This window comes from Harpegnathos saltator, unplaced genomic scaffold (genome assembly GCF_003227715.2).
Source record: "Harpegnathos saltator strain DR-91 unplaced genomic scaffold, Hsal_v8.6 scaffold694, whole genome shotgun sequence".
NCBI lineage: Eukaryota > Metazoa > Arthropoda > Insecta > Hymenoptera > Formicidae > Harpegnathos > Harpegnathos saltator.
Genome location: NW_020230531.1, coordinates 571,488 through 591,447, shown reverse-complemented (window position 1 = coordinate 591,447; position 19,960 = coordinate 571,488). Strand labels below are relative to the sequence as shown.

The window sequence follows — 19,960 nt, the reverse complement described above, 5'->3', positions numbered from 1 at the left end:
GCGGAGTGCCGATATATAAAACGAGCGCGAAACCGCGGAGGAAATATTTCCAAATAGCACAATGCCGCCCCGCAAGATCCTCGGATGCACTTATTCGCCGCGGGAACGTATTTCGTCGTCGAGACGCGGCTCGTCGACGCGCGCTACGAGCGCGGTATCGGCGGTACCGGAGAGGAGGGGGGGATTGCTCCGCGAGACGCTTTTGAATAATTGCGCTTTTAATATCCCCCGTGCGAATGCGACGTGATATTATCCGCCGCGTGCGAGCGGCAGAGAAATTATAGCCCGTTAATCCCCTCATTCATTCGGCGCAACCAGGCTGCATATATATATATATATATATATGTATTACTTGCGAAAACTTGGAAAAAGAAAAAGTAGAATTACGCGGATCGCCGCGAGGTTACTTTCTTGCAGCATTATCGGCTCGCCCGGATGTAAGCGCCATGGCGATGCATCGGGGCAAAATTACGAAACAATTTCAGCGAGATCAAACAACGGAGAATTTTCCTCATTGTATCTTCTACGTCTTTATTGGGCGAGAGAGGCTATTGTTATATCAAGGGGGATTTTTATTTCTATTATTAAGAAGGAAAATGATGGCGCGAGCGGAAGAATAAAGAATAAAGAGATCAAAGTCCTCTCACCAGGGGGGAGGGACACCTTTTGCAAGATATATTATGTCGTCGGAGGGTCAGCGCGGTCATAAACATTAAGGAGAAGATCCAAGGAAAGGAGCAGCCTTCTTATCCTCAGTGGTCCAATAAGGAGACGTCCTCCTCTCGTTCGCAAATGAGGCACGAGCGGCGAGATAAGGGCGGAAGGCCCGGCAAGCAGGACAGGCGGTCGCACGTAGACGAATAAAGGGCGATCAAACGAGATAAAAAGTCCGCTCGACGACCGATAAGCCACAATTGAATTTTCTCTCGCGAATTTTGGCCGGGTAACACAAACAGGCGGAAACTTGGAACGCGCGACTTGGAGCCCACTGGCGATAACGAGACTCACGTCGCCGCAGGTGCAGGAAGGATCAAAGATGCGCGCCAGTGCTATTCGTGCTTGCTCGATCGACACACGCGAAGTCGCGGATCTCGCGAAACGATACACCCTGACAAACTTAGAGGGAAGGGGACAACCTCTAAATCCTCTCGCGAAAGCGAGGATCCTCGAAGGAGAGTATCATCCGCGGTAGATCGCGATTAGTAAGTTTCACGAAAGGGTCGCGCGCGTCTCTTTCTCTCTCCTGTATTCCCAACGCTCCAAGGTAATAAACTTACGGAGAAAGTTCATAGGTCGCGCGCGGAATTGATATCATTAGCAACAACGGAAAAGAGGATACGTCAGACAGCTGTGATTCTGAAAAGCAAATAGACACAGGATACCGACCGTTTAAGTTCGCGGGAGACTCGGCGATTTTTCCGTTAATAGTGACTTTCAAGCTCACACCCTCGCGCCTGCTTCTCGCGATGACATTTCACCCCCTAGGCTCTTGTCCGCGCTCTTTGACGCGCTTCTACGCGCGTGTGTAATATCGTCAAAGTGCGCGTGATGCGATAAAATTAAGACAAAGCCGGCCTGGATATCGGAGCTGCGCGTGGAAAAGCGAAAGTCGTCTGAGAGAGAATCGCGCGCGCGCGCTCGCTCGCTCGGTCGCTTGAAAATAAATCGATACCGTGGCTGTTCGATCGCGCGCGCACCCACGCACCGTAAATTCCGTCTCCCGTCGTCCTCCCCGCGACGCCGTTAGTTACAGGGCTGTCGAGGAGTACAAACAGCGGCTCCGTTCGACGCAACATGATACATCGCGAACCAACCAGCCAGCCAGCCAGCCAGCCAGCCAGCCAACCAGTCAGCCGACCGACCAGCCAGCTAGCCAACCAGCTAGCTAGCTCGGTATATGCGTTTTAATTAACTTCGTCAAACCGAAGGACTCTTTCGTGCTCACGGCGTCACGAGTGGCGAATCCGTTAATTTTGCAGTACGCGCGCGCGCACGTGCTAGCGAGCGAGCGAGCGAGCGAGCGAATCGGTTAAATAAACTTTCCGATTGAAAGCCGACCTCGAATTAATTGCAAAAACTCGCACACCGCGCGGAGCCCGCGCGTCGCGCGATTTTTCCGGTAACCGCGTTTCATTTCCGACGACAACGGCGACGGCGATGGCGACAGCGGCGGTGGTCTCATCGTCGCGCGCGCGCGCAAACGACGTGTTTTGCTGAGTCTCGCGTTCTCCGGGAAGCCACCGGGAAAAACTCGCGCGATGCGACCGCGCGCGCGTCGTTCCGCACTCGAGTTTCACGTTCGAACGGCAGAAGACAGACTCGTTACGCGCGCTGCTATTGTCACGCCGCTATTTCGGTCGCTCGCTCGCGCAGTGCGCGACGGTCCACGTGAATTATAATAGAATGGGGGTTTAATTAGCACGCCGTTGCAGCGTATGCGTATCTCCACTCCAGTAGGCGTCTAGTCGTCCCGTCTCCCGCGTTCCGTCTCATCTCGGTTCAGCTCCTCTAGTCTCTCGTCCCTCCTCGCAGTCAGCTCTCTCCTCTCTCTCTCTTCTTCGGTATCTATGCTTTTGTGCACACGATGGATAAATGCAGCGTAATCTCGCCTCGTGCACTCGAGCTCTCTCTCTCTCTCTCTCTCTCTCTCTCTCTCTCTCTCTCTCTCTCTCTCTCTCTCTCTCTCTCTCTCTCTCTCTCTCTCTCTCTCTCTCTCTCTCTCCCTCTCTCTCTCTCTCTCTCTCTCTCTCTCTCGCAATGGCGCTCCTCGATCTCTCGATGCGGTCCTTCCTGACCGCAGCGCGTACGCTTTTCGTCGTCCCACGCTATTCTGCGTAGAAATAGCTCTCGGTATTCTAATAGAGAGCTCTAATGGGTCTTGGATCAAGCATTTAGATCAATACGTACCGGGGGAAGGTGCAAGAATGGCGGAATTCTTGGGTACCTAAGAATGGGGCATTTGGACGTTGGATTGGAATTTCGATCGATTGAGAGATACTTTTCTATATAATCGTCGAGAGAGAGAGAGAGAGAGAGAGAGAGAGAGAGAGAGAGAGAGAGAGAGAGAGAGAGAGAGAGAGAGAGAGAGAGAGAGAGAGAGAGAGAGAGAGAGAGAGTAATGTTGACTCATTCAAGAGACCCTTTCGCCGCGGGATATTCTTTGCGCGACTTTCATAGACATCGCGCAGGCGTCTATATTATTTTGTAAGGATACCGCGAGATATTGTTCGGCGAACTCCGCTGTGCATTATGCCGATCTCTTTAACCACCGCTGTGAACAAATATCACGCGCACAAAAAGATGTACCGCGACTATAAACACGAATATTTTCACGTAAATTTTCAGCGTGAAAATGTTCGTTTAATTGCACGAGAACAGTATGTTTGCTTTAATGTATATACTTGAAAAGTGTCACACATTTATGATATAAGAAATTATAATATTTACATGATCGAGAAATTGAGTTTTCTTTTTGTCGCTCCTCGTGCTCGTTATTCGCGCGGAAACGTAATAAAAAATAAATAACAACAGACGCCGCAAGAGATTTAAAAGATATAGGAGAACGCGCGGGAATTCTATCGTCGCGAGAAACGCATATCGCGATAACTTGAAAAGAGTTTTGCCAGCTCGTTATCCCTTTAGTTATCCTTACGACTGTGTCGCTATCCACGCTTCCCTACGTTTGCTGCAGCTACAAAGTCCGACGACGACCGACTTGTATTCTTCTTCGAGATAAAGTTGCGGGGTGGAGAAATTTTTATTGCAAGATAAAGAATATGAGAGAGAGAGAGAGAGAGAGAGAGAGAGAGAGAGAGAGAGAGAGGGAGAGAGAGAGAGAGGGAGGGGGCGCTGGACTGATCGAGGAAACACGAGTCATCCCTTCCTCCTTCTTTATCGGACAAACTCGCCGTCTCGGAAAAAGAAGACGGAATCACTTCGCTCGGACCAGAAACGTAGTTAAATTTTTGCTGTGTCACATTGGACGGCAAAAGGGAGTCCGAAATAACGAGTGAAGGATGAAGCGAAGCAGCAAGAGCTGGACGACGCGGTGTAACGGAATTTGCGTTTTAATCCTCGCGAAAGGGAAATTCCGAGAGAAAATTCTATCAACGCTTTTCTTTATTCTTTTCCTCTCATTTCTTTTCACACTTTCGAGGGAGAAAATAAGCGTTACGTCTTATTTTAATATATTGAATTGTCATCAAATTGTGTAGATCATCGTCATCATTTTGACATTGGTTATTTTAAATCTTGTTGTGAAAAATTTTCGCTGCAAAATATTCCTGTAAAATATTTTAATTTTTTTCTCTATTTTACATACTTCATCCTTTGTCTCTCTCCCTATTTATATTTATCTCCCTTTTTCGCCGGTCTCAGTGGAATTTCAATTTCCAACGATGAAATAAATATCTACATTCACCTACCTACCTGTTCGAAAGAAAGATTTCGAGAGGGAAATTTGAGTTAACGTCAATCTCTCCTCTCTTTTTCCCTCTTGGTTCTTTCTTTTTATTCGACGGGCGCTTCCTATTATTCGTCACGAATCACGGCGCTGGGTCAGCAAGATAAATCAGGTTCTCGATGACAAGGAAAATCTCGAAAGAGGGGGAGAATCAACGAGATTATGACTTTAACTACCCTCCGATGAATGCGGGAATTAAGCGCGCGTCCTCGTTACGAGTCTACAGGATGTTCCAGACTTGCTGTGCCTCCTCCTCGTATTTCTTAGTGAATCGTAACAGTGAGTCTTCATGAAACTTTTCGCGTCTGAAGCATGAGCACAAATTTATCGCGAAGAACCTACCGTTAGTATCCTCGCAGGTTTCGAGTCTTAGCTATAGTACCTGTTGTACTTGACGCACCAAAGATTACAGCCGACATGAATTACACGTGTGCGCGTAAAGCGTAAGCCTGGAAAGAAGCGTAAAAAGTAGCTGGGATCTCGCGTAAAACTTCTATGGAGCCTTCCAACATGACGGCAAGAGTCGAATAATGCTCTCTCGGAACATTGATCGAAACACACCTAATTAGGCGGCATTCATGCCCGACCTTCTCCAACAGTTCCTCCACAACGGTCCGCCTCATTACACGATTATCCATCTCGCTTGACGCACCACCGGTCCGTTTTTCGAGCTGCTGTTCGCGCTGCCGCACCGCCAACTCCATAATTAAACTGAAAAAATACCCACCCTCCTCGAATCCCAATTATTTGCCGTCCGGTTATCGATCGACACTTCTGCCGATACGCTTTCGGACACTCGTATTTTTCATCAACCTCCTCTTCATTCCTCCGTCGAATTAAAACGACATAATCCAAGCGCCGACGGCGCGTCAATAAACGTTTCTGCTGGAAAATTCAATTATTCGCAAAATCGGACGCGTACTAAGAGAGACCGCCGGCTCCACCATCGGCAAGTCCACGAGGAGGAGGTAGTATCTTTCTCGTTTAAGGGTTAATTGACAGGCGTGAAAAAGCTGCGGTTGGACCGGTCTGGCGCTAGTCGATCTCACCGAGTGAAGTTCTACGCATCGCTCTTGCTGCGGACGTGCATCTATCTGCCTCGTGGCCTCCGTGGAGGGCGAGAGGGAGAGATTCGGTCCAGCGTCTCCCTCCTTCTTCATCCCCCCCTCTCTCTCTCTCTCTCTCTCTCTTTGTATTTCACCCCTCGTCGCCAACCCCCGTGCCGACCTCCACGCCTCCGGCTGCTGCTCGACTATCGATTGCGCACCGCCAGGGCCACGAGGAGGCACCCCTTGCCGCTCCGACTTCCTCTCTGTCTCTCTGTTCCTCCCTCTCTGCGCTTATCTCTCTCTCTCTCTCTCTCTCTCTCTCCTTCCCCCTCTCCCTGACTCTCTTCATCTCTCGCTTGCTTGTACTAACTCGTTACGCGGTGCTACCGTGTTTCCTACCAGCTACCATGGTGTATAGCGCTGCCGTCTCTATAGAGTGGCTTACGTACCATCACGCGCATAAATTCCAATTAAGCGTGGCCCGTTCTCTCTCTCTCTCTCTCTCTCTCGCTCTCTCACTCTCTCACTCTCTTGCCGGCGAAGTGGAATTCCTTCCTAGTCGTCGCGTCCGATGGATATCCGCGCTGTGCTCGATGCGCGCTCAATGGCTACCCTCTCCGGGCTACCCCGGAAACTACCGATGCAATGCTGCGTTTCGAAACGCGACCTCTTATCCGCTAGTAATGAATGAGCGATCGTGCGCCCGCGGGAAGATACTAAGGGCACACGAGTGCCGTTAATATCGGACCGTCGATATTGAATTCGCTGTAGCCGCGTGCGCGCCTTGCAGGCTTGCAGCCTTCGTTTCGTATCGATACGTTCGCTTCTTCTTCGATCTTCCTTTGTTTGTTGGCGTCGATATATATGAGGGGGATCGTTTTCCGAGTCTCTCTGAGAAAGCTTTCACGTCAGTTTCGCGAGTTTAGCGCGCAAGTTATAATTGGATAAACGTTGAAATTAGTTCCCGGGACGTTTCGTCGGATTTCACGCGACCCGCTTGCGAGTCGAGAATTTCAGGGAGGACCGGTTAATGAAATATTCGATACCGTCGGCGTCGTCTCGCGCGTTGATGGACAGAGATCGGCGATTTTGCGCTCGAGGCGTCCGAGGCGTGCGAGGAAATCGCTATCGTCGTGGGGTGATAACCACCACCACCACCACCACCCCACGTCGTGTCTTCTCATTATCGCGTAGCCGCGTAGTACGCGCGCAGTACGTTACGAGTTAACGATGTTTTTCGTTCACCTCGCCGTAACTGACCGCACCGCACCGGCGATACTTACGTTAGCCGGAATCGATTGGTTAATCGGGACGGGATAGAGCCGCTAGAGAATAAATGCCGGGTGAGTCGCGTATTATGCGGTGCTATCGTAAGCCACCGTGATTATAGCAGGCGACTATATCGCCACACTGTGTCCACAACTCCGCACACAAATTCCAATTAAACGCTCGGAATTCCTTTCGCGTGCCGATCGATTACTACTACGGCGACAGGAGTGCGGCCGAAGGATCGCAGCGCGCTTTCGCTGTGCGTTTCCCCGATTTATCCGGGAGCTGTGTCGAAAGTATCCTTATCCCCTGCGATAGCAGAGGACGATCTCTATATGTCTACCTGCGAATGTGTATGTGCCGTACTTGTGGAGCGAGAAAGAGAAAAAGAGAGAGAGAGAGAGAGAGCGGCGGTAAACGCATAGCTTGCGTTCTTCGTATCGCAAAATCGTAGATAATACGACAGGAATGGTAATAATCCTCTCAGGAATATAAACCTTCAAGATCGTACATAAGCCCTAAGAAAATACGGAATCTCGGACGAAACGTGAGCGACGATACTGGAAAAGAAGTCAGATTGCTATTGGAAGGGAATTTGAGAGAGAGAGAGAGAGAGAGAGAGAGAGAGAGAGAGAGAGAGAGAGAGAAAGAGAGAGAGAGGAGAGAGAGAGAGAGGGAGGGAAAAAGGGCAGCCAGATTCTTTGAAAGAATACGAATGCGTCCGTAAAATTATTTCTAAAAGATACAAGATAGTTCGAGAAGACATCTTTAAAGTCGCGGAGACTCGCGATCTCGAGTGCACCGACGCTGAGAGATTCGAGACCCATTTACCCGAGCATCTAACCCGTTAGAAACCCGTTAGAAACGGGATTTTCTCCGCGAGTTTCTAAGCTTTTCGTGCTGTCTGCCGTCGGGATTAAACTCGAGAATTTCGGACGATGCCGGAAAATCTCGCGATATATCGCCGGAATCCTCCTACCTCCCTGAGAGTTCTCTCCTACAGACACATAATTGCGTTAGCCCACTGTATCAATCACGCATAGATAAGGCACGATAGGAGGGTAGGGTGGGGCGGAACAACCGTCCGGAAAGTTGTTAGGGGATCAGAAAGGATCCCGCGAATCGGTAACTCACCCTTGGAGACATCGGCTAGAGAGAGAGAGAGAGAGAGAGAGAGAGAGAGAGAGAGAGAGAGAGAGAGGAGAGAGAGAGAGAGAGTGAGCGGAAGGGTTTGTCTAGAAACCCGGGAGGAAGCGAGGAACCGTATTGATATTGGAAAATCATCTATCCCGTCTATCGCGCGTGACGGGTGGCTCGACTTTTGACAGACTTGAATCGCTGCCTTGCCATGTAGACAGCCTAATGCATTTCACCCGGGGCTGACTTAGGCTATACGTCAACGTCACGGCGCAGAGGCTTTATGCATAATATATAATATATACAACGGGCGGCTTCATCCGATATTTCGACGCGCGAGTGGCGTGCGCGATCGGAGAATATATGAAGTGTTGATTTAACTTGACGATTATATCTTTAAGTTTGCGTAATAAGACGCGATCGACGCGGTAAGGGTGGGTGCATCCACGTAGCACCCACCCGACCGCTCGAAACTGCACAACACGCGAGTGGGGTGCAGTTGGAAATATTAAAAAAGTTCTCGTTTCACTTAACGATCATACGTACACACGGGTGTACGCGCCTTTGAGCCAGCGCGGTAACTAAACGGAGACAATGCGCCAGCGCGTTGTGTCCTTCCTCTTTCTCTTTCTCCTTTTTTAAATTTTACGTCCGGAGATGATGTATGATGCGCGCCATCGGAGATATCAAACGATAATTTGAGTCGTATTTTTAAGCTCCTTGATTAAAACGAAAATGGAATGTATTTTATATTTTCGTCGGTAATTGAATCACGTTTCGCCCGAAAAGGTAAAATCCCGCGAAAATTGGGTCGGCACAATCTCGCGTTTCCGCTTATTTCATGTTCCACATTAGAGAACATTTTTGGATTAGCCGCCGCCGCCGCTACTCGCGGCGGCGGGAATCTCGTTCAATTGCGAATCTAAATTAATTCTCCCGTTCTTAATTAATACGCAGGTTAATGTCGCGCCGCGCCAGGCCAAGCCCCGTGCCGAATACCGGACGTTCCGTACGGATACAGCAGGAAGATTCGAATCTATCGTCACGGTCGGCCGCACGCGCGTTATACGGCGACACCACAATGGCCGATTGCGCAATTATGCGATATTTGCTCACGCGTAAATTTCAATTAAACGAATGCTACCCAGTAGACGAGCCGATAGAGGCGTATGGCACGCTGCCTAATGTAACGAACGCTATCGCCGCTATAGGCGCATATGTGCAGAACGCAAATCAAAGACGCTTCGTAATTCGTACTCCGGCCGCCCTCGCCCTCGCCCCCGGGACGCCTGCGGTCTTAATTTCTCACTGACATCCCTTCGCTCGCTCTGCGCTTCCTCATGTTCGCGGATTCTTCGGTGCTTACGTGCGGATTCTCCTCCGTGAACACACGGAGAACGGAACTTGTCGCTTTTGTTTCCTCTTCCGTTCTCTCTCGCACGGAAATTCTTTTCGGAAATTTCGCGCTCCTCGGACGAAGGACGACGAAGTCGTCGTCGCTTTTGTCACACACACGCGAGTACGCGCGGTCCTTGAAATCCAAGGAGATTGCAGTACGTTGTACGAGCAACGTGAAATACAGTCGCGTATTTTCGCAGAGAGCTGTTCGTTTTCGGCAGTCCGACGGTATATCGTAGAGCGGTGCAGTTATCTGCAACAGCGTGTTCCAGCGTGTATTCTCTCTTTTTTTTTTTTTTTTTTTTTTTTTTTTCCCCCGAAAACACGTTTCCGCCGTTTTCGCGGCAATCACGGGCGCTCGCGTGTTGCGCGACGTGTAGCGCGCGTTAAATGCTGTATCCCAGGGAGTGATGATAAAAGTAATGATAAAAGTTTTTTTCATACATTCGGTCACACGCGCGGTTCCCGTTCGACTACCCGCTCGCGACAAGAAAAAAAAAACAGACGGAGAAGACGGAAGGAAGAGCAAAACGAGAAAGGAGGAGAGAAGAGGCTTCGAGCGGAAATCCTGCAGGAAATCGTTCCGCCGTGGCACAATAAGTGACGTGACGGTGTCACAATGGCCGTGCTCGCTCGCGCGAACACGTCGTGGGGTACGTCGTTTCGTTCCGACGGTTCCGCTAAATCACGAGAATCGCCGCTATTGAGATCACATATATACGAATCGTCGTCGTCGTCGTCGACGCGACGAGCGCGACGTGCGCGACGCGCGATCAGTAGCGGGTGTCAGAAATGCCGCAAGACGGTTCCACCAAATGCATCCTTCCGTAAGAGGTGCATCCTTCGCGAAGAAGCGAGCGCGGGGGGCGTTTCCGCTGCGGGTCGTTCTCGCTCTCGGATACGTCCCATACGCGCGGGTGTATTTTTCTATCAGCAGCTCCGAAATAGACGGCAAATGGTAACGCGACGCTCGACACGTGTCCACATCTGACTCCCTCTGCTCCCTCGTCTCCTTGACCTTACGAAATTGTAGAACGCCCGCACACGATGTTACCGGATGTGCCGGGCCTGTCGAGTCGCGGCTCGCTAAGTCCGAGAGACATCCTCCGTCTCTCTCCGTGTCTACGTGTGTTGCCAGGGTGTAATGAAAGTGTATGACGCGTTACTTCGAGAAGTACATATCTGGCGACTCCGCCGAGGCATTCTCGATGCCTGGCGCACACGTTATCCCCGCGGATGTATGTACGTGTATGCAGCGGGTGGGCACCGATGCATCTCCGACGTGTTCAGTCTCGGGACGTGACGTAGAGGGTGGCGAAAGGAGGTACCGGCACGACGACCCACATTCCGTCGAATTTAATTTCATGCCTTATCTCCGGTAGCTGCGGTACAATGCCTCAACTGGGGCGGTCGCGCGGATCTCTTTCTCGCTCGCGAGTCACACACGGCACTCGCGCGTGCACACACACACACACACACACACGTGCGTGTGCAGACGATGCACGCACACACGAGTGTCGTTAACGGTGTCATACGCACACACCATGCACTTCGCTCTCTCCACCTCGCACGCTCTATTTATACGCAGTACCTCTCTCCTCTGTTCTCTCTCTCTCTCTCTCTCTCTCTCTCTCTCTCTCACGAACTTGTTCGAACAAAAGATCTTTCTCGATCCCTTCTTAACCGTTCTGTAAATCGTGTCTAATTTCTTTTGTATTGCGAACATTTTTACCGCGGCGAAACAAGCGGGAGGGCGAACTGCGCGAGCGCAATTTGCAGCTTCCTCCACCTCCACCTTCTGAAATTCCAGAGAGTCTTAGCTAAAAATTAATACCCTAGATAAAATCCAATTATTCCACATCGACTGGCGCTTCCAGGTCACTCGTTCTATCTCGCTACGTACGAATCAAACTCACAATTCGCCCACAACACGCCCGACCGCGCGTTAACATCTGCCTTCCATTCTACGTCTCGCGGAAGCGAGACTCTCGTCAGACATAGCAAGTAGCTCATTGCCGGCTCTGCTTCTCCCTCCGCTATGAAAATCTCTTTGTGTGGCTCCGTAAAATCTACCGCGTATCTGCGAAACGCGCTCGCGCTCTCTTCTCGTTCTCATCATCGTCGATCTACATACGCGCGTTCTCTTCGTCTCGACCCTTGCTTCTCCTTCTCCGCTTTTCTTCCTCTCTCGGATGCGAATACATTCTCGTATCTTCCCTTCTCCTCTCTTTCCATCCCCCCCTCTCTCTCTCTCTCTCTCTCTCTCTCTCTCTCTCTCTCATTCCGCCGCACTTGGTGCACTCGGCTTCTCAGTCATTTACAGGCGCCCCTATCGCGGTCTAGGATAGTGAATTCGCGCTTCTCGTCTCTCTTCTCTCACCAGTTCTACCTCCCTTCGCTCCGCGCGTCGCATCGCGTCGCGTCGCGCGAGTACGTCTATTATTCGCCGTGCATCTGATGTACGCGTTTCTGCGAACGCGAGCGAATGTATATACCGAGGGTCGATCGTCGGCTGGCTATTTCTGCACGTGCTCCGCTCCGAGCGCGTAGTCTCTCTCTCTCTCTCTCTCTCTCTCTCTCTCTCTCTCTCTCCTCTCTCTCTCTCTCTCTCTCTCTCTGTCTCTCTCTCTGTCGCGCGCACGCGGTGTGACGATTGCTTTATCAAACGTAAACGGGGCTGACTGACGGAACGGGGTGCGCGTCATCGCGCTCCGTATCGACGGGATATAAAAGTCAGACACCTTCGGTGTCGAGCAAAATCGAGCGGCCCCGAGATCCCGCTCTGGATCTCGTCGTCGACGTAAGCGCGGGTTTCGTCAACGGAACTTGCCACGCTTCGCGTGGCGTCGTCAGACGCGGGGACGCAATATGGTCGGGAATCATCGACCAATTTGTTCTCCTCATGTTTCTCAGAGGGATTTCCAGAGGTATAAAGAGTTAAGGGAGAAAGAGGGAGGGAGGGAGGTCGTCCGCGACAGCAGAAAAATATCCAACACGGTTGACGCGGGAAATGCCGGCGCTTCCGGGACCGAAGCTCACGGATTATTTTGTCGAGCCGGTCAAAGAACGCCATCCCGGCGCGGCGCCGTCCGCCACCCTGTGTGTCGTAAATGGCCGCCGATGTTTACTGATCGGATATAACAAACTTGCCGGTATCTCCGTGGCGTTGAATATTTAGATGGTGGTCTCGTCTCTCTCTCTCTCTCTCTCCCTCCCTCTCTCTCTCTCTCTCTCTCTCTCTCTCTCTCTCTCTCTCTCTCTCGGACGAGTTAATCGCGCGTGTTACACAAGCCGGCCCGCCTCTGTGCCGCGTTCCGCGTGCGAGCGCGAAAGGAAAATGCCGCGTGGCAAGGTCATTAACCCCGTAACGAGCCAATTACTCGGCGGGAGCTATTTGTCTTCGCCCGTCACGGACGTCTAATCGCCGATGCATCTAATCGCGCCGTTATCTCGCGCCCCGTGACGCCGCGGGGGTTCAAGAACCCCGCGTCGTCCGCGATCGGAATTGCTTCCGTACGGCGGCGATGTGACCTTACCTACCCTCCTCGGCCATTAAAGAGTCGCCACGCCGATCGTTTGCGTATTTTAGATCCTTGTTTTGCATACTGCATGCAATGCGGTTGGAGACGCACGAGGACGTGTCTTCCTCCGCGTGACCTAGAGAGAGAGAGGAGAAAAAAAAAAAAAAGAGAGAGAGAATTCAGCGCGCGGGAATGATACTCATGCAGCGTAAATCACTTGAAACGTTTAAATCGCTTAAAAGACGCTTTAGCAGAGACGTCGGTTATCCGACGGATATCCCATTTGCTTGCTCAGACATCTTTAGGATGTTTCTCGAGGGCATGTTTTAGACATTTGCGCTGTCTGGCTCGCTGCGATTCCCAGCGAACTGGAGCAAACAATGAGAACCTTAACGGCGTATGTCCGCGCGTAAGCGCAGCAACGTGAATGCTCGCTTTCGAAACAGTTTGAGCGCTTCCTTCTCGGTGCAGCCTGGAGCGCAGCCGACGGTCCGATGAAAGAATTGAGCTCCTGGTCCAGATTAATCCAGAAAATTCTCTCCAGAGAAAATACAGAGTTCTCTCATTGGAGCAAACGGCATCGAGAAAAGAGAAACGTTCAAGCCGTATCGGAAGCAAGTGTACATCTACCGAGTGCAAACAATCGCCTCCCATCGATCCACTTTATTCGTCGGATCTCGATTATCTCGGCGTCTTGTTGCGCTGAACGTTGCGCATCACACAACTCCGAGGCAAGAGATGTTTTCTCCGCTTCTTTCCCTCCCTCGTTGAAGCAAGAAAGGAGCGGAAAATCATATGATCGATATCGCATATTGACGCAGGTGAAGCAGCCCACCGGATGAGTGGCGACGGCGGCGGCCGAGGTACGAGGACGACGGTAGGACGACGGTAGGACGTTACCGCTTGCGGCTGCAGCTGCGGCGTCGCTCGCTGCACCTGCAGCTGCGGCGGCAGCGGCGGCGGCAGCGGCCAGGACGGCGACGGCGACGGCGACGGCGGCTCGCCGACGACGACGACGACGACGACGACGACGACGACGACGACGGTGGTTTGATCATAGCACGGCGAAACGATGCAGAACGCCGGTGATTATTATCAAAGAGCGCCGAGATGCTGTCCGGGTAGGAACGGCGGCGGCGGCGGTGGTGGCGGCGGCGGCGGCGGCGGCGGCGGTGGCGGCGGTAACAACAACAACAACGCAGGCGGCATCGCCGGCTCGGTGCGCGGCGCCGAGCTGCTCTGCTGCTGCTGCAGCTGCAGCACCGCCACCTCCACGAAGACGCCGGGGCTGCTGGCGTCGCTCGGGGTGTGCGTGCTCGTTCTCGGCTACACTCTGCTCGGCGCGTTCGCCTTCATGGCTCTCGAGGGAGGTCTGAAACCGGTGAGTGCTGCTCGCAGCAGTCGACGCGCCGCGATTCGACGTTGATTAGACGATAACGGCTAATCCTGTCCGGGGCTCTTAATCGTCCACCGGTCAACGACGGCGACGGGATCTCTCGATGACGACGGTGGATCGACGTTAATCGATTAATCCCGTTATTTAGCCCCTGCCCGCGACTCGTTGATCCCTTTGCTTTGCTTTCTCCTGCGTGTGTAGATCTGTGTGTAAATTTCGCTCCCTACCTAAATCAAGGTGGGTAATCGGGTTTTTGCTATTTGTCAGAAATACTTGCCGAAGGCACAGGAACACGAGGGAGGAGATTTTCTTTCTCTCTTCTTCTTACGTCTCCTCTCTGTCGTATCGTAAGGCTAATCGATGTCGAAGCGTGCAACGCGGCCGAAACCAATTTGATTAGCCGATATCGGTGCTAAGTTAATTGCTATTAGTAACGCTAATCGAACCGTGCGGTCTTCCCTGTTGTCCCTTAATGTCTCAACGCTAACTGTATAACAACGCAACGATGTTCGATGACGATAAGCGCTCCTCCCGCAGGATTCGCCTACCGACGTCGCGTCCTCCGGCAGCTCGAAACCCGACGGAGGTTCCTACATGCTACCGAATTTCGAGGACGACTCCGCCTCCATGGAGTTAAGGGCGCGCACGGTCGAGAGACTCTGGAGCATCACCGAGGATTTGAACGTCCTCTACAAGGAGAACTGGACTCGCCTGGCGGCTCGGGAGGTCCTCGAGTTCCAGGAGAACCTGGCTCGCGGTCTCAGACGCGCCTCGTCGCCGTATGAGCCGGTGCCACCGTTGCCTCCTCGGTCTCGAGAGCACCATGCGGCGGATAGGCGTCTTCACAGTCGACGGTGGACCTTCAGCGGCAGCCTGCTGTACTCCTTGACGCTCATCACGACCATAGGTCCGTCAGAAGTATCCTCGAACACGGCACCGTTCGATCCTTCTCTCTCATTTCGTACGACTCTCATTTCGACCCGCTCTCGCACTTCCATATTAAATATTCAATATCGCTCCCACACGTTTTCGACTCGAGGTGAACTCGACGAGGTGGAATTGTTGACCCGTCGTTAAAATTCAGCTCGCCAGTCGTGGGACGTGCATCTTGTGCAACGTTAATAGCCTCGATCGAAGATCCGACGAAATCCCGCTTCGAATTAAGCCTGAGAAACCTGCGAGAGAGCTGCCATGCGACTTATTCCCATCGCCGCCGAATCTCACCGAGGTTGACCTACACGCGCTCGTTCCGCTTCGTATCACTTTTAACGCGGAAGCCGTCGCTGACAGCCGAGAGACAACGTCACACACGGGGAGACGGATCGTTTCAGTTTTCGTCGCGTTCGCCGAACAAGCTCGAGAGCTGCCTCGTGCCGAGAGAACGTCCGCCGAGTATTATTAGCTCGCAGCCTCCAAGATCTAGCCACTTACGAGAAAACGTTTGAGAGTGTCGCTCGTCGATTTTTGCAGTCGACTTTTCGGTATTCTCTGCCGGAGCTGAACAGCTGAAAACAAGAGACGCTTTTTATTCTTATACTTTTGCGCTTCCCTGCGCGGGCTCCTCTGCGGGTCTTGAAACAAGCCCTCGAGAGGCGATATATACGGTAAAATAGAGAAAAGTGTCTTCGCAAGTAGTTTATGTAGTATTGATTTACATCAATTGTCCAATATCAGTTCTTCTGCATCTATCAATCACATCACGAGCAATTGATTGCGAAAACGGGGTGAAAAAAAAAACGCAGCACGCTTCCCTAAAGATACTTCGGCGAGTCTTGCTGATGCGCGCGCGCGCGCGCGCGCGCGCGCGGCAACTGCAGAGACAATGTTCGTTTCAGGATACGGTAATGTAGCGCCGCGCACAGTCTGGGGTCGACTGATCACTATTGTCTACGCCCTGGCGGGCATCCCGCTGATGCTGGTCTATCTGAGCACGGTGGGCGACGTGCTCGCACGGAGCTTCCGCCGTCTGTACGGGCGTATGTGCAGGCCGCGCAATTGCACACGCAAGCAGCAACCGCCGCCACCGCCGCCACCGGTAGGCGGCATCATGGGCAAGGCGTATCGCTACGACAACCACGTGGAGACCAAGGCCGGCAACTACTACTCGGCCAGCAGGGAGAGCTCCTGCGACGACCTGGGTACCCGCGGCACCAGCAGTGCGATTCTGCTCGATTGCGGGAGCGAAGGTCTCCTGCATGCCACCACCAGCTCGACAGCCGCGCTTCAGGTAGCACCTAGCCCCTGATAGTCACTGATCGGCCCATTTTAGAGTCAGTCAACATCAACTAACAGCAACGTTCATGATGCAGCAATGTTATAATTTCCCTGTCACACGATGTACATACACTGTTACACGTGTTGCGTTGCGCTTATATCGCTGAGGGAAAGCTTGATTATGGATTATATCGATTTCATGGTTAGTTATTTTTGTTTTACGGGCAAACCTGTTAATGTGCAAGGAGAGTTTATATCGCAAATAATAATTTATAGCAACCTTGTGTGTATAGCAAATGTGCCGCGAGAAGGAAAGAATAAAAAAAAGTGTTACTGCATAAGTTGATGGTTTTCTGAATATCAGGTCGAGTCGAGGCGCAAATAATGACTCGCCATAATGAATCGCTCGGGTTGCGATTCGATGTAATCTCGCATGCGAGGACTAAAGGAACTACGTTCGTCTCGCTCTTTCGTCAGGACGTAACGACGGGTAACGGCAAACGGCACTTTCACCCGTGCTCGTTGTCCCTCTCGTCCACCTCGTCGCCGGCGTACATGCTGGAAACTAACCCGGTCCGGATACCCATCAGCCTGTGCCTGGTGATAATGCTGGTGTACATATGCGGCGGCGCGGTAATGTTCAACCGTCTGGAGGGCTGGAGCCTGTTGGAGGGCGGTTACTTCTGCTTCACCAGCCTCGGCACGATCGGCTTCGGCGACCTGATGCCGGTGGGCCGCAACGCACCCTCAGCCACCTTGGAGGAGCTCAGCTTGTGCGCCTGCTCGCTCTACATCCTCGCCGGGATGGGCCTGATCGCCATGTGCTTCAACCTCGTCCAGGAGGAGGTGGTACGCGTGGTCAGGGTCTTCGGTAGAACCTGCGGCATGTCGTCGGGCGTGGTGGTCGGACCTATCAGTGGTACAGGTATCCCTGATGAAGGCATTCGGTGGGGAACCAGTAGTGAGTCTTCCGCGGTTCAGAGAATGCGCGCGCGCGTGATAGAAACTGAGCGAATCCTGTCGGTGCGAAATCGCGATCGCGTTCGGGAAATACAAACAACAACCGCACATACGATCGCACGTTGCGGTAACAATTGACTCTGATTGAGCCGCGTCCAGTCAGGCTCGATTGATCGTGATTTCTCGATCGAAACATGCTTTACCTTGTCATCTTGACACCACCCAATAAGAATGCTACGTTCATCACTAACGGCCAGTACCATCGACGCGAGATCCCATCAACGAAGGGGAGGTCCTACTGCGCGATTTAGTCCTGCGTATAATAGGTGTAGTCCGTGCGGGACGATATGTCCTCCGAGATAACGACGCGACTCTGGTCCTGTCCAGTAGAGAGCTATATGTGTTTATCTCGAGGCAGCGATTGCCGAGGCGACTCAACCGCCTTCCTCAGTCACGCGTGCTCCCTCTTTTTCTTGCAGCAGGTGCCGCATCCGGGCTCAAGGCTGACCTCGACGATGGAGGCGGCACCAGCGACTCACGGCTGTCCGAGCAGGAGGAGGAAGCGATCGCCATGTCGATGGTGCCGGCCGGATCCTGACAACATCAGGCCAGGAGCCCCGGCGACGGCAAGCTCCTGGCTCACCCGTCGAACACTGCCATGAAGTTGTCGCCCAGCGGCCACCACTCGCTGCCGCGCAAGAAGACGCCGTTGGACGGCAGGAGCAACTCGTCCACCGCCAACGTTCAGCAGTTCCAACGGGGCCAGCCGTTGAGGAGAAGCTGCCTGTCGCCGACGCAGTATCATCATCAGCAGCAGCAACAGCAGCAGCAACAGCAGCAGCAGCAGCAGCAGCAGCAGCAGCAGCAGCAGCAGCAGCCGCCACCGCCGCCGCATCATCATCAGCACCGTCAGCAGGAGAGCTCATTGCACTTTGAGTACTTTGTGCCACGTAGCGTCAGCGAGTTCAATCTCGCAGCGGCCGCTGTCACCGATATGGCGGTGCCGCCGCCGCCACCAGCGTCGGTCCTGAGGCCTTCGTCGGCCATCACGCCGCCGGTTGCCGCCGGAGTGGCCGCGACCGCCGCCGGTACCAGTCAGACTCGACTGTTAGACAGTGGCGGCAACACTGCTACCAGGAGTCGCGAGAAAATGGTCACGTTCGAGGACGAGGGGGTCAGTGCTTGCGCTACCTCGACGCCGACTAGGAAGAATTTATCCGGTCTGGAGAACGTCTTCATGTGACGTCTTCGTGTCTTCCACGGATAATGAAGAAGCGATTCCTTCGCGTCTCATGTTCGAGGCTGGCACAAGGAAGACGAGGGGGTCTCGACATCTTCGTTGTCGTGGCTGAAACGTCAAGGGAGAGAGCCTGAGAGAGACATATTTCGAACGCTTAAACGGTGAGGTGAACTAAGTCGGTGATGATGTCGAGAACCAGGGAGTGGATTATGACGCTGTTGAACCGCGTCAAGCCACTAGACACGAGTATCTCGTAGTCGGAGAACCTGACTTGGGATTCACGCAATTTCCTGACTGAGACGGAAGATCGGAAAACGAGGGAATAAAAAGACAAGGATCAAACAGAGAGACAGAGGGATGAGATGTCGACAACGTTCATAAGACTGCAAAGACCTGCATAACGCTGGCTAACGCGGAGGCTAATCGCGAGGATATTCCAGATACACACCGAGAATGGCAGGATGGAGGCTATTGACTCACAAAAAGGCCAGACTCTGAACGGAATACAACGTCGGAGAAGATTCCATGTGCGATAGTATCGCTCTGTCAAAGAGGCATTCGACGTGAATTTTCACCACTGTGAGGATCTCGCGATCATCGCGAGGAGAGCGTTCCGGGGTGAAAACAGCAGCCCGAGCAACGCAGAGTCGCGGAAGCTGTCCACGAGAAGCATTCTAATCGTACGTTTCAGATGCTCCTCTCGAAAGAGGATCTCGCATAAGAGGACATCTTCGCAGGTGTCTTTTCGTTGTTCAAGGTAATTGTCGTGCGTGTCTCTGATGATTGTTTCTTTCCTTTTTAAAGATGCGGCGTAGGTTCCAGTAAGTTCTCCATCGTCATTCGCGACCCCCACGCACCGCGAGACTGCACGAAAGCGAGGAATAAAAGACAAATGCCAAATAAACGCTCAGAAAAAAGACAGGAGGAGAAGACGAAGACGTTAGAATCTCGACACCGAAGAGTTGATCGCGACAGCGGAGTTGACACGAAGCGGACTTCTCCTCGAGTCGAGTGCCGACTGTATATTTCTTATTAACGATTAAGAGCCGTAATTATTGTTATTATTACACTTGCACACCGCGTAGGATATCTGTCGAGTATCCAAATTTTATGTCCGATAAGTCCGACTATGTATTCCGAATGTTATAAACAATAGCCTGTATATATATTCGAGAAGTATATATATTGAACATTCTATATATATATATATATATATATAACTTATACGACTATCATATATCAAATAAATAAACAAAGTTCTATACATGTCTGAGATGTCTTTTTATTAGCATTATTTTGGAGATAATGTGATAG

At 52.1% G+C, this 19,960-nt stretch overlaps 2 protein-coding genes across 6 annotated transcripts in view; both read left to right on the top strand.

The window, feature by feature from the left end:
- The window catches only part of LOC105190780 (potassium channel subfamily K member 18), a 52,469-nt gene extending 34,356 nt beyond the window's left edge, over positions 1–18,113 (top strand). The window contains exons 2-6 of one of the 5 annotated variants that reach the window (XM_025305333.1): positions 13,658–14,217; positions 14,770–15,139; positions 16,068–16,459; positions 16,924–17,295; positions 17,886–18,113. In XM_025305333.1, the coding sequence (XP_025161118.1) occupies positions 13,909–14,217; positions 14,770–15,139; positions 16,068–16,459; positions 16,924–17,295; positions 17,886–18,068 (1,626 nt within the window). In that variant the 5' untranslated portion in view covers positions 13,658–13,908 and the 3' untranslated portion in view covers positions 18,069–18,113. Of the gene's footprint in view, positions 1–13,657; positions 14,218–14,769; positions 15,140–16,067; positions 16,460–16,923; positions 17,408–17,885 lie in introns of those variants that run through there. The other 4 variants (XM_025305331.1, XM_025305332.1, XM_025305330.1 and 1 more) reach the window with 4 other exon arrangements.
- LOC109504571 (putative cyclin-dependent serine/threonine-protein kinase DDB_G0272797/DDB_G0274007) lies at positions 18,017–19,836 on the top strand. Its single transcript, XM_019844925.2, has 2 exons — positions 18,017–19,326; positions 19,451–19,836. Exon 1 carries the CDS (start codon positions 18,065–18,067, stop codon positions 18,647–18,649), a length of 585 nt encoding a protein of 194 aa, XP_019700484.2. The 5' UTR covers positions 18,017–18,064; the 3' UTR covers positions 18,650–19,326; positions 19,451–19,836.
- Positions 19,837–19,960: the final 124 nt, after the last annotated feature.

What these genes read in the sequence shown, in the direction of transcription:
- LOC109504571 (XM_019844925.2), top strand. Translation starts at nt 18,065, where the DNA reads ATGAAGTTGTCGCCCAGCGGCCACCACTCGCTGCCGCGCAAGAAGACG.